The sequence below is a fragment of the Crocuta crocuta genome, unplaced genomic scaffold (genome assembly GCF_008692635.1).
Source record: "Crocuta crocuta isolate KB4526 unplaced genomic scaffold, BGI_CrCroc_1.0 scaffold124, whole genome shotgun sequence".
Classification (NCBI taxonomy): Eukaryota; Metazoa; Chordata; class Mammalia; order Carnivora; family Hyaenidae; genus Crocuta; species Crocuta crocuta.
In genome coordinates this window covers 1,210,110-1,224,350 of record NW_027551573.1, presented here as the reverse complement: position 1 = coordinate 1,224,350, position 14,241 = coordinate 1,210,110, and the positions used below count along the sequence as shown (strand labels likewise).

General features: G+C 36.7%; 1 protein-coding gene and 1 pseudogene across 6 annotated transcripts in view; both read right to left on the bottom strand.

Moving 5' to 3' along the window:
• CNOT1 (CCR4-NOT transcription complex subunit 1) overlaps window positions 1-14,241 on the bottom strand; it is a 105,789-nt gene that overhangs the window by 36,946 nt on the left and 54,602 nt on the right. For all 6 annotated transcript variants that reach the window (XM_077751236.1, XM_077751239.1, XM_077751238.1 and 3 more), the window contains exons 13-16: window positions 12,067-12,307; window positions 10,346-10,465; window positions 9,453-9,575; window positions 9,091-9,242 (exon numbers count right to left, since the gene is read on the bottom strand). In XM_077751236.1, the coding sequence (XP_077607362.1) occupies window positions 9,091-9,242; window positions 9,453-9,575; window positions 10,346-10,465; window positions 12,067-12,307 (636 nt within the window). The remainder of the gene's footprint in view (window positions 1-9,090; window positions 9,243-9,452; window positions 9,576-10,345; window positions 10,466-12,066; window positions 12,308-14,241) is intronic.
• Window positions 4,510-5,337, bottom strand: LOC144221036 (large ribosomal subunit protein uL18 pseudogene; annotated as a pseudogene).

Genomic DNA, 14,241 nt, shown 5'->3' with positions numbered 1-14,241 from the left:
AAAATATATATTTTATACAATGTCCCTTAATTTGAGTTTGTCTGATATTTTAGATACATTTATGGAAGAAATACTACATTAGTTATTCTTCTCAGTGCATTTTAGATACATTTATGGAAGAAATACCACATTGTGTTCTTCCCAGTGCATTTTCTTTTTTAAGTAATATCTATGTCCAACATGGAGTTCAAACTCACAAACCTTGAGATCAAGAGTCACATGCTCTACTGAATGAGCCAGCCAGGTGCCCTTCGCACATTTTATTATGAGGTATATGATAGAGAGCTGGTGATCACTTTGATCAAAGAATTAATGTAGCATATGCCAGTTCTCTCAATGAAACGTCACTGCTTTTTCCCTTTGTTAATTTGTGGGGAGACACTCTGAAATTAGGTGACTGTCCTGCTCCTGAAACATTCACTCACTCCTTTTAACATCCACTAAACTTTGTGACTCCATCATAATTACTTCTATATTTATTAATTGGAAGAACCTTCCTTCTTTGGAATTTATTTTTATCAGTATTGATTCTAAATACTTTACATGAGTAAAGTTAAATTCTTCAAGAAAATAGGTTCTTCTAATACATCACCAAAAGAAACTGAGATCCAAGTCAGGTAAACTACCTCCTCACACATAAATACAAAACATTTTATTCAATTTCAATATGCCCTTAAACTTCCAGTATTTAATTTCAGATCATTTAATTACAGTGGATTAAACTGTATAAATGTGAGAGTCAAAACTCTCAAACTTTAAATTTTAGCACATGAAGAACTTAGCAGGGTTTCTCAAATGGTGTACTATTAGCACTTTGCACTTCGTTGTGTTGGTTCTATTGTTCACTGTAAAATGTTTACCAGTATCCCTGGCCTTTACCCACCAGATGCCAATAGCACACTTCTCTCTGGTTAAAACAATCAATAATATTGTCTTAGGACTTTAAGGGAGCAAAATATTAATTGATTGAGAACACCGGGTTGGGGGCATACATATGCGTGTAATTTTTTTTAAAAAGTAAGGCAAAATAAAATTCAAGATCTTTGTGGGAGAGATAAGAAAACAGGATTGGAGAGGAAAACAAAGAAAGGTAGCTTCAAAAATGTTACAGTTTAAGCTGGAGAGTAGACTCATACCTGTTTATTACACTTCAGAATTCACACACACAAAAAAATACATAGTACATAAGCAAAAATGGTGTAGTAAAGATATCCATATATTCTCTCCCCCATAAAACTAACTAGAAAAGTGGAAAATATTGTCAGAATCAACTTTATCAAAATGTTGGAGACTAAAGGCTTACAACAATCCAGGAATTTTTACTCTAGAAAGAAAACCTTGGTAATAAAAGTAAACTTTCTTCCATCTTTATTCCCACTTGATCCCACTGCCTTGAGAACTAATAGCTCACAAACTCAGAGAAAACCAGCAGCCTGACAGCCACAGGAGAGGGTTCAGAAGCAGCTTGAGGCATCTTCAAAGCCTCATTCTTAGAGAACTGCCATTATTTCACCGTAAGATTCGCTATGAGACCACCAATGGCAAGATTATCTTTATCTGACCTAACAGCTGGCCAGCTCCAAATAGTGGTATTTGTAGAAAACATTTAAAGTTAACTGTTTTTAATTTTCTGGCTCCCTGGGAAAGAAGATCACAGTCTGAGCAAACAATAGGTTAACCAAAAAGCTTAAAAGGAAAATTTGGGAATCAGATTCTCATGGATAGAACTCTGAAAAACTCTCATTTTCCCAGGTAATCAAGAAATCCTCAGACATGTGTAGACTTCTGCCAATACCTAAATCTGTATATTCCCATTAAAGACCTAAAAAGGACCAAGAGCTCACCTCAAGTTGGCCTTTAGGCTCTAAGGAGAAAGTAAAGGCTATTGTCAAATTGTCAAGTGATTGGCGTAGCTGACCACAAGGTTACCCAAAGAGAGACTTCAGTGGCCAAACATGATTTAAAAAAAAAAAAAAAAAAAAGACTATTACAAGGGTGCCTCACTGGTCAGTTGGTAAAGCATGAGACTCCTGATCTCAGGGTTGTGAGTTTGAGACCCACGGTGGGTACAGAGATTACTTAAAAATAAAATGCTTGAGGTGCCAGGGTGGCTCACTTGGTAAGTGTCCAACTTCAGCTCAGGACATGATCTCACAGTTCATGAGTTCAAGCCCTCCATAGGGTTCTGTGCTGACACCTCAGAGCCTGTATAGCCTGCTTCAGAGCCTAACTTCAAGAACTGCCCCATTATTTAAACTTACCAGTTTTCAACCATATTTTACAAGACATGCCGCAAAATCAAACTGGGTATACAAATTGCTTAAAAATAAAATCTTTAGGGGCGCCTGGGTGGCTTAGTCAGTTAAGCGTCCGACTTTCGCTTAGGTCATGATCTCACGGTTCATGGGTTCGAGCCCCGCGTCGGGCTCTGTGCTGACTGCCAGCTCAGAGCTTGGAGCCTGTTTCAGTCTGTGACTCCCTCTCTCTCTGACCCTCCCCTGCTCACGCTGTCTCTCTCTTTCTCCTAGAAATAAATAAAACATTTTTAAAAATTTTAAAAAAATAAAATAAAATAAAATCTTTAAAATAAAGTCCCTAAAAATAGAGCAGGCCAACTACAAATAGCCTTTTCCTCTTGAGGTATTTGTAAGAAATAATATTTTTTGGGATGGCTGACGGTCCTTATCTTAGGGTCAGGAGTTAGAGCCCCACACACTGTGTATAGAGATTGGTTTAAAAAAATAAACTTTAAAAAAATAACTGTATCTTTTAAAGTTAAAAAAATATATGAAAGCTTCACCAGTTTCCCAAAACATCACTAGATTCAAGCAGACAAAAGAGAATATGAATTTGAAAATAATTTAAGATTATCTAGCCTGAAAAAAATGAAAGAAAAAAGGAAGAAAAATAATCCGAGATGCAGGTGGAACACTACCAAATGTACCAACATAAATAAATGGGAGTCACACCGGATAGATGAAATGGAAAGGGGGCAGAAAGTATTTTTTTTAAAGTAACAGCTGAAAACATCCTGAATTTGATGAAAACTATTAATCTACATATCCAAGAAGCTCAACAAATTCCAAGTAATATAGGCATAAAAAAATCCAAACCTAGAAACAACATAATCAAACTGTTGAAAGAAAAAAGAAAAGGGGAGCCTGGATGGCTCAGTTGGTTAAGCGTCTACTTCGCCTTAGGTCATGATCTCATGGTTTGTGGGTTCGGGCCCCGCATCAGAGTCTGTGCCGACAGCTCAGAGCCTGGAGCCTGCTTCGGTTTCTATGTCTCCCTCTCTCTCTGCCCCTCCCCTGCTCACATTCTGTTTCTGTCTCTCAAAAATAAATGAATATTAAATATATATATAGAAAGAAAGAAAGAAAGAAAAGAAAGAAAGAAAGAAAGAAAGAAAGAAAGAAAGAAAGAAAGAAAGAAAGAAAGAAAGAAGACAGTAAGAGTATCTTTTTTTTTTTTTTAAGTTTTTTTCAGAGAGAGAACATGCACATATCCAATCAACTCAGAGCCCAACGCAGGGTTCAAACTCAAAAACCCTGAGATCATGACTGAGTCGAAACCAAGAATCAGGTGCTTAAATGACTGAGGCACCTGGGCATCCAGACAATCAAAGTATCTTAACAGAAAGGAAAGTAACAAGGGAGCTTCAAAAACAATTAACAGCTGATGACCCATCAGATATTATGGAAACCAGAAAGAAGCAGGATGACATTTTCAGATAACTGAAGGAAAAGGAGTGTCAATAAGGTTTCCTAGATTACAGGGGCATATGGGTGGCTCAGTGGGTTAGGTGTTCCAGCTTCAGCTCAGGTCCTATCTCAAGGCTCACAGAGTTCAAGCTCCTCATCCAGCTTTGTGCTGACAGCTCAGAGCCCAGAGCCTGCGTTAGATTCTGTGTCTCCCTTTCTCTGCCCCTCCTGCTGCTCATGCTTTCTCCAAATTAAATGAAAATTAAAAATAAAAATTTTATTAAAATTTTTTAAATATTTATTTTTGAGAGACAGAGTGAGACAGAGCATGAGCAGGAGGTAGGGGGGACCACAGAATCCAAAGCAGGCTCCAGGCTCTGAACTTTCACAGACCATGAGATCATGCCCTGAGCCGAAGTCAGACGCTTAACTGAGTCATCCAGGTGCCCCTTAAAAAAAGATTTTTTTTTTTTTTAAGATAAAAGATTCCTAGATTACAAAACTATCCTCCAAATACAAAGGAAAAATTAAGACATTCCTAGATAAATCAAAACTGAGGGAATTCTTTCTTGGTGAATAAGAAATAATAAAGGGACACCTCCAGGCTAAAATGAAAGGACACTGAACAATATCTAAATTCACATGAAAAAAAATAAGCACCAGTAAAGTGACATAGGTAAATATAAAACACATTATGAGGGTTTTTTAAATTTATAATCTTTTTATCTTGATTTTTTTTTTGACTTGGTGAATAAGTTTATTGTCTTTATCTGAAAAATCTTCAGAGAAATTGTGGTTTTGTTTATTAGCTCTCAGTGTCCCAATCCTGAGCTCTACAAAAGCTTACATTCTCCTGGGCAAGAGACATTTTGGGACAGTTTCACCTCTTCCTTTCATTTTCTTTCTTAGGCTTCTTCTCATAGACTGGATTCTTTTGTAAAGCAGCTTGAGCTTTCTTATATATCTCCACATGTCTACAGTTACTTTGTTCTTTATGTATTCAGCGAATTGTTTCTTCTAAGCATCTTCATCTTCTTCCATTAGGTAACACATATATTCCGCAACATTCTGACCCATGATGTGCTTCCCAATGTACTTCTGCATTGAATTTCTTGCTTTCCAAATTGTAACCAGTGTATAGACAAGCCTCCATCCACAGCTCCCTTGAGGGTCTCAAAAACTTTATTTCCAGTGGTAGTTCTGACAAGTCCTGCATTCAAATAGCAGGTGAAGGTACCAGGTACATCGTCAGTGTTGAATTCCTCTCCAGTCACCTCCACTTAGCCTTCACAGATCTTGTCCATGCCAACCCTACTGAAAAACCTGTGAGCCAGCAGCAGGCCAGTAGAATATGCTGCAGCAGAATTGTCAGGACAACCTTTGCACCATACTTTGGGAGTTCATGAGCATAATAAGCTTTACAAACTATCATATCTCCTTATATACCAACATAAGCAACCGGACAAATGATATCTGTCGGTTACATGACCTATCATCCTGTATTTGGGTATGTGCTACTGATTTTTATCCTCAATTACCAAGTGTTTTTGAGCACATTAATCAGTTTTACCCTCTCATCTTCTTCTAAACTTCAAATGCAAGCTTTGTTCTTGATAACTTTAACAACCCTCATCCTGTGGAAGAGAGACTAGTGTCCATAGCTTGCCACAAACCTACCTCCTACTTGATTTAAAGAATGATTAGCACATGAAATAATTATCTATCTTTTCATGGGCACACAAGATACAGGTGTAATCTGAATACAACAGCCCAATGAAGGAGAAAGGGAACACAGCTATATAAGTAAATTTTTGCATTCTATTGAACTTCAGTCGGTATTAATCAGAATTAGATTGTTTTAAGTTAAAAAATTAATTTTTTAAATGTTTATTTACATGAGAGAAAGAGCGCACAAGCAGTGGATGGGCAAAGAGAAAGGAGGACAGAGGATCCAAAGTGGGCTTTGTACTGACAGGAGCAAGCCTGATGTAGGACTTTGAACTCACAAACCATGAGATCATGACCTGATCCAAGTTGGATGCTCAATCGACTAAGCCACCCAGGCACCCCTAAAATGTTAATCTTTATAAGTAACTACAAAGAAAAAAAAGAACTCAAAGCCATAAACTCAAAAGAAACAAGGGAATTAAGATGATACACGAAAGAGGCAGCTGGGTGACTCAGTCAGTTAAGTGTTCAACTTTGGTCAGGTCATGATCTCATGGTTCATGGGTTCGAGCCCCGCGTCAGGCTCTGTGCTGACAGCTAGCTCAGAGCCTGGAGCCTGTTTCAGATTCTGTATTTCCCTCTCTCTCTCTCTGACCTTCCCCTGCTCACGCTGTCTCTCTCTCTCTCTCAGAAAATAAATAAAAGATTAAAAAAAAAACAAAAAACAAAACCAGAGTCCCCAAACACATGAAGGGGAAACTGAAGGGAAAACAGACAACTCAAAAATAGTTTGAAGCTTCTCTACCCCACTTTCAATACTTAATAGTCAGCAATACTATATTATACACTTCAAAGTTGCAAAGAGAATAGATCTTGCCATACTACTATGGTTAACTATATATTGCAATATATAAATGTATCACATCAACACATACAAAAACACATCAATTATATGTCATTTTAGAAATTAATGGATAGAACAATAGAGCACTTAAAAAAGGAAGAAGACTTCAACAACACTACAGAACCAACTAGTCCTAACAGACCTGTAACACTCTTAACAGCAGAGTACACATATCCCCCAGAGCAAATGGAAAATTCTACAGGACAGACCTTACAGTAAGTCCAAGTAAATTTTAAGAGACTAGGGGCGCCTGGGTGGCTCAGTTGGTTAAGCATCCGACTTTGGCTCAGGTCAGATCTCACATTTCGTGGGTTCCAGCCCCACATCACAGTCTGTGCTGACAGCTCAGAGCCTGGAGCCTGTTTCAGATTCTGTGTCTCCCTCTCTCTCCGCCCCTCCCCCACTCATGCTCTGTCTCTCTCTGTCTCAAAAATAAACTATAAAAAAATATTTTTAAGAGACTAAAATCATATAAAGTATATTCTCCACCCACAACTGAATAAAATTAAAAATCAGTACAAAAGAAGGGGTGCCTTGGTGGCTCAGTTGGTTCAGCATCTGGCTCTTGATTTCAGCTCAGGTCATCATCTCACAGTTTGTGAGTTCGAGCCCCACGTGCAACTCTGCCTCCCTCTCTCTGCCCCTTACCCGCCTGCTCTCTATCTCTCAAAATAAATAAAAACAAACTTAAAAAAAATCAGTAACAAAAGAAAACCAGGTAATTCCCAAACATGGGAAAATTAAACATATTCTTATGGGTCACAGGAAACTATAAAATACTTTCAGATGAAAATGAAAACACATAATACCAAACTTAAAGCATTCATAGGTGAAAATTCAAAGCCATAAACACCCCAATTAAACAAGAACAATCTCAAATAAAAAACCAAACTTTCCATCTTAATCAGGTTTAAAATGTTCAAACTAAACTCAAAATAAGAAGGAAAAAAAGTTGAGAGCTGAAATAAATGAAATGGAGAACAGAAAAACAAAAGGAAAACAAAACCTAAACTTGCTTCTTTGAAAAGTTCAACAAGATAGACATACATTTACCCAAAATGACAAGAAAGGGGTGTTAAGTGAGGAAAGGAAGAAGGCAAAAGAGATTCAAATTACTAAAACCAGGAAATGAAAGACAGGATTACTACTACCACCAACCTTAGAGAAATGAAGACTGTAAGGATACAGTATATAAGAACAATATACCAACAAATTAGATAACCTATGTGAAATGGACAAATTCATAGAAAGACAAACTGCCAAAACTGATTCGAGTTAAAAAGAAAGAAAATCTGCATGGACACATAACAAGATACTGAATTAGTAATTAAAAACTATCCACAAGAAAAAGCCTAGCACCAGATGGATTCAATGCTAAATTCTACAGAAGATTTAAAGAACTGCTGCCATTTCTATTCAACATTAGTCTGCAGGTTTACACTATAGAAAATAAGAAAGAAAAAGATGGGAAAGGAAGACATAAACCTCTATTTGCATATGACATGACTTGTACAAAATATTTAACAATAAATGCAACAAAAAAAGTGTAAGACTTGTACACTGAAAATGAAAACATTTCTGAAACAAACTGAAGACCTAAACAGAAAAACATCCCAGATTCATGAATCGGAAAACTTAGTATTTTAAGATGGCAATATTCCCCCAAAACGATGTAAAGATTCAACATAATCCCAGTGGGCTTCTTCACAACTTTGCAAAACAAGCTGATCCTAAAATTCACATGGGAATGCAAGGGACTCAGAGCAGCCAAAACAATACTTAAACACACACACACACACAGCACAAACACGCATCAAACGCAAACGACGCTGCACACGCAAACANCATAACAAGATACTGAATTAGTAATTAAAAACTATCCACAAGAAAAAGCCTAGCACCAGATGGATTCAATGCTAAATTCTACAGAAGATTTAAAGAACTGCTGCCATTTCTATTCAACATTAGTCTGCAGGTTTACACTATAGAAAATAAGAAAGAAAAAGATGGGAAAGGAAGACATAAACCTCTATTTGCATATGACATGACTTGTACAAAATATTTAACAATAAATGCAACAAAAAAAGTGTAAGACTTGTACACTGAAAATGAAAACATTTCTGAAACAAACTGAAGACCTAAACAGAAAAACATCCCAGATTCATGAATCGGAAAACTTAGTATTTTAAGATGGCAATATTCCCCCAAAACGATGTAAAGATTCAACATAATCCCAGTGGGCTTCTTCACAACTTTGCAAAACAAGCTGATCCTAAAATTCACATGGGAATGCAAGGGACTCAGAGCAGCCAAAACAATACTTAAACACACACACACACACACACACACACACACACACACACACACACACACACACACACACACGAGTTTGGAGGACTCATATTTCCCAATTTCAAATCTCACTGAAAAGCTGTAGTATTAAGACTGTGTGGTACTGGCATAAGGATAGACATATATAGAACGAAGAATCCAGATATAAAACCCATACATTATGGGCAACTTATTTTTCAAAAGACCACTTAAAGGATAAAGACCAGTCTTTTCAAATGGTGTTGGGACAACTGAACTTCCATATGCAAAACAATGAATCTGGACCCCACCTCACATCATACACACACAAAAAAATCCATTCAAATGGAAAGAATATGTATTTTTAATATAGTACTCTAGACAAAAACCACTGGATTATCTAAACCCCTGTCACTTACACTTAACCCTTCTTTCCCCAAAACAAATTATTCATATAATCTAATTCCAATACTAAATAGTCATATTTAAGCATGCTTTTCTTACCCTGCACAAGCTTGTAAACAGGCCAACATTGTTGCCAGAGTTTCTGGAGGCAGTTGAGCACTTTTGGGCTGATCTTTCTCTGGGGCAAGTCCACCCAAAATAGAAGGGCACCGTCTCTTTAAAAAAGTCATACATGCCTGGATAAAAGGCTCCTGGAAAATATAAAGTTTCTTCGTGTATCTGAAATTGATCTTAATTGCCTTCAGATTTAAGATAATTGCTTTCAGATTAAAGACTATTAAAGACAGTATGACTAAAATCCACAATATGATAACATTTTCATTGCCATTTAAAAAGGTTGTTTAGTTATTTTAGCCCTCAAAATTTAAGACCAGTTAACAAATGGGACAAATCTTGCTTACTCCATGCTCTCGAATTTTATCTGTGAGCCACTTGTCAAGTTTGAGGTATTCACGACGTGAAGCAAGTGCAGCAAGGTCAATAACAAAGGCAAATGGAGTACCATTTAGCAGCATAGACAAGGCCTAAAGCAAAAGAATATCAGAAACTGTAAGTCATACAATTAAGTGTCTTTCTATCACTCTGTCCTATTTTGTTTCCTGCTTTTATTTTTACAAACAAGTCTAAATATAACATTCCTAATATTTTCTTGGTCATATTTTTTTAAAAAGCTGACTACAATTCAATGGAGATTTAGTTCTTACTTAAATTAAGATCACATTTCAAAGGTGGACACATGACTTGACCTCCAAAATAAACTGACCCTGTGCTTCTTAAAATAACTAAACTTAAATCAGAGCAAGATACAATGCATGAAAAAGTATCCTTACTCCATCTTAAAAAATCTAAACTAGGGCTTATACTAACCTAACCACGACTGCAATATCAGTACTATGCACCTACTGGTCAAAGTCATCAAGAGTCAGAGACTATTTGTCAAAAGATTCCATTAATGCTAATGAAATCTACAAAGGAGGTAAAACCCAACCAGTTTCTCCACAAATTATATCTCACAGATTACATCTGAGGCCAATTGTCACTTGCTTTAAAATAGCCTTGCGACTGTCATAAAAGACCAAACAAAATTCAATCAAATGTAAACACTGAAAACACTTTTTACATTTCTAAAACCATTCTCCTTTCAATCCCTTTCTACTTTATAAGGCAAAATTGTAAAGCTCAACATAATCTAGCTAAGAGGTAGTTACATTTGCATTATCCTTAAGGTATCTAGACAACATAAAAAATGTTATTTATCATTAATAAATAAAAGTGTCTGTCCCTCCACGCTCACCTTCAAGTCCTGGGCCACATCAAGTATTCGAGACAATTTGGCCTGGTCATACTGCTCCCCTCGCATGTACCATTCTGCCATTGCATGCATGATAAGTTGGCGGATTGAGGGAGACTGTCCCTAAGAAAACGTGGGTTACATATCAATAATGCTAAACATTTTCACAGGAACTACTATAAATGCCCAGCTAATTTTACTTGTTATATTTACATAAAATTGAGGTGTATCAGTTCAAGGCTCAAGCAGTGATTGCAGTAACATTTTTTATAGGAAAGTCAAGTTATCGCCACACCTTCCAAATGAAAACCTGTCCCTAAACCCTGGGTCATATAGTCATTCAATAAATGTACCTGTCCTATAAAACATAGGCCAATACATTTTCAGATTAGACGTGAACATGAGGGTACGTGAAATTTGCTTAATTCCTTACTAAGTTATAAATTACTAGTTTATAGATTTAAAAAAAATAGTTCTAGGTGATCATTTCTCATGTGGCACAGTGTAATGTTCTACCAGTATTTCTGGGAATGGTACTTGTACATTATAAATCTAGCTGTTTTCACAAATGCGAATGCTCCTTTTCTTGGGTAATTATTCAATTTCCTTTTTTTCCAGAAAACATCCTGGCTTTGAGAACTGATCTAACGGCTTGTAGCTGAATGACAGAAACCAACAGTCATAATCTAGTAATCAGTTCCCATGGAAGCAATGGCAAGGCAATTGCTAGCACTGTTATCTAAATCACTTTCCAGTAACTGTCCTGGGACAACAGAAAGTCCAAGTGAAACAAGTATTCAACAGAATGAGGAGATGCAGCTCCTTTCCATTTGCCATCTGTACCTCATAGCTGTGGTGAGAAAGACCTAAAAATGTCTGGGCAGCAAACTTTGGTTACATGGCTGCTAAATACTCTGTAAACTGTAAGTTTACCATGTAAGTTGAGTGTCTAGAAATGGAGGGCTGACTGGAACAGCATGGAACTAAAGCTAACATTTTTCATTTATATAATGTTTTAAAAGCACTTATATATAACATAAACTTCACAGAGAATAAAAATGGTGAACGAAAAAAACAATAGCCAGAAAAGGAACTTGATATAAAGGGGTTGATGACTGCCTTTTTTTCCCTCCATTTCTGCATTTGTCATTATTAAAACAACAGGCTAGTGGGTGGCAGGGGGAGGTGGAAATTCAACAGGCAAGAAAATATTTACATGTTACATATATTCTACAAAATTAGGTAGGGAAAGCAAAGGGCTTAAAAGCTATTTCAGCAGAAACTAAAATAAAATTTAAAGGCTGGGTTTGGATGAAAGAGAAACTAATGTCAATTAATTTGATGTGATCTTCTCCCATTTACTGTTAAAAAGTGACAGAAGTACCTTCTAGTTCCATGATAAATAGTTAAGCTCAAAAGAATAGTGTTGCCCCAGTAGTATGGAGCCTTCATGATACTGATTTTTTTTTTACTGCCTTCTTACTCTTACTTCTNAAAGAATAGTGTTGCCCCAGTAGTATGGAGCCTTCATGATACTGATTTTTTTTTTTACTGCCTTCTTACTCTTTGAAGTTTTATACTTTAAAACCCACATGATGCTGAAAGATAAAATAGGCTTCATGAATGTGTGACTGTTCCAAAGTGTCATATTCAAAACTGACAATTTAGTTGAACAGCTTCTACAAAATGTCAAACATTAAGACAAAGAAATACTCATATCTTACCTGGCCATGCCACGCATAGTGCAAAATAATAGCAGAGTTAGGATGGTTTCCGAGGAAAATTGGCATCAGAGTGGAGATGAGCTCATGGCGCAAGGTGTGCCAAGAGGTGTTGATCTGTAGTAAGGCCAATACCAGCATGTCTGGACAGTGTTTAATAGGGAAGCTGAAGAGCTGTTTGACTTGCTCATATTGCCCCACCTCTGCAAGCCTCAGAAGAGATTCAATCAAATCCAAGCTCTTCCTAACAAGAATGAAAGTAAGATACTCTGTCAATGAAAACATTAAGTATACAAAAATCCACTTTCCAAGTAAGTGATACCAACTACAATGACAAAACTGAGGTGTCATCTATCCATATTTGAAAAATATTTAAACTGGTGTTCATATTAAAATTATATACTAGTATATCACTCTAATTTCAGAGACAGCCCAAGTTGACAGTAAGTGATGGAAAGGGCACTACAGACCACTTATATAATCATGGATCCTTCTTAGCAAGGAGATACCATCAAAGATTTTTGTAATTAGTGTAAAAAAATAGAAACAAACATCATACAGTTCAGTAATAGTCAAAAATCAAAAATATAAACATCGACCTAATTTATACACAGAAAAATTTTACACAGAAATACAGGCTGGATGTTTACTTTGATAATGAAAGGGTATATAACTTAAGTGCCACCTGATATCAACCAAGTTCAGAAGTCCACAGTATCCCATATGCATTATTCTTGCCCCAAGAAGCTGAATGTGGTTGAATTTAATCAAACCTCAAAATCTTACTGTACTCGTAGTGCATGAAAACTATGGGGATAGAGATCAAACTAAATGCCAAGAGGAAACATATACCCCATACCATGGGGCAATCTAAAGGAGAAATGATCCATTATTCATCAAATCCATGGCAAAAGTTATATTTATTTTTCATGTTTTATTTTTGAGAGCAGAGGGAGGCAGAGGATCCAAACGCAGCCTCTGAGCTGACAGCAGTGAGCCCAATGTGGGGGCTCAAACTCACGAACTATGAGATCATGACCTGAGCTCAAGTCAAACACTCAAGTGAGGATCTGAAAGGGAAAACTTACAGAATAAAAGAAACCATATTAACCCTGTCTGAACTCTTAATCATACAAGCTGTTAAAAGACATTCTTGAGACAGACTTGAATGTACAGCTATGTTAAGTAACTGTTAAATGTAGTATGAAATTTTGGATTTATAAAATAAATACTGCTATACACATTAGACTTCACAGGAAAAAAAAAAATCAATCAAGCTTNTTTTTTTTTTTTTTTTTTTTTTTTTAAAGACATATTATTTTTGAGAGAAAGAGAGAATCCCAACCAGGCTCTGCACATTCAGCACAGAGCCCAATACAGGGCTCAAACTCAAAAACAATGAGATCATGATCCAAGCCAAAATAAAGGGTTGTATGCTCAACCAACTGAGCTACCCAGGCACCCAAGGACACATTTGAGGACAAACTACTGCTTGGGGCCAATCTCTCGGAACAGGGATCAGCAAACTACAGCCACAGACCAACCTCACCCACTGACTATTTCACTAAATATTTTCTTGAGAGAGCTACACCTATATTTATATTGTGCTACAATAAAAGAGTTTAAGTACTTGCTAAGGAGACCATATGGCCAGAAAAGGCAGATGTTAACTAAACCTTCATAGGAAAAGTCTACCATCTTTTGGCTTTAGAAGATCTAGAAATATCCAAAGGGCTTTAAACTGCCCTAAAAATCCTACCCACAGCCCTCAAACTGCAGACAATCATCTCTTCTGTATCAGAAAAGGGTCTCAGAAAACTACAGGTAGGAGAAAGAAGAAACATAAAGTTGTTACCTTTGGGGAGCAATCAAGCTCATGCCCCTCTGTTGAGCGTGTGTGAACATGTGAGTGTGTGTATTTCAACAGTAATGGGAAGTACTTTCACCATCCTTACCTCACATTCCTAGAGAGGAGTGACTTGAGTTCCAGGAGAAACGTACTGGGCCAGAGTCTGATTCTCCCTCAGAAATTAGGAATTGGAACTCAAATAAACTAGGTAATTTAGCTGAAAGGATTAGAATGGATGGGTTGGCCATCTTGAGCTACTTACAAAGGAAAGAAAGCAAGTAAATCTGTAGGCAGAAGAAAAGGATCTAATCTAAAGGAAAAGTACAAAC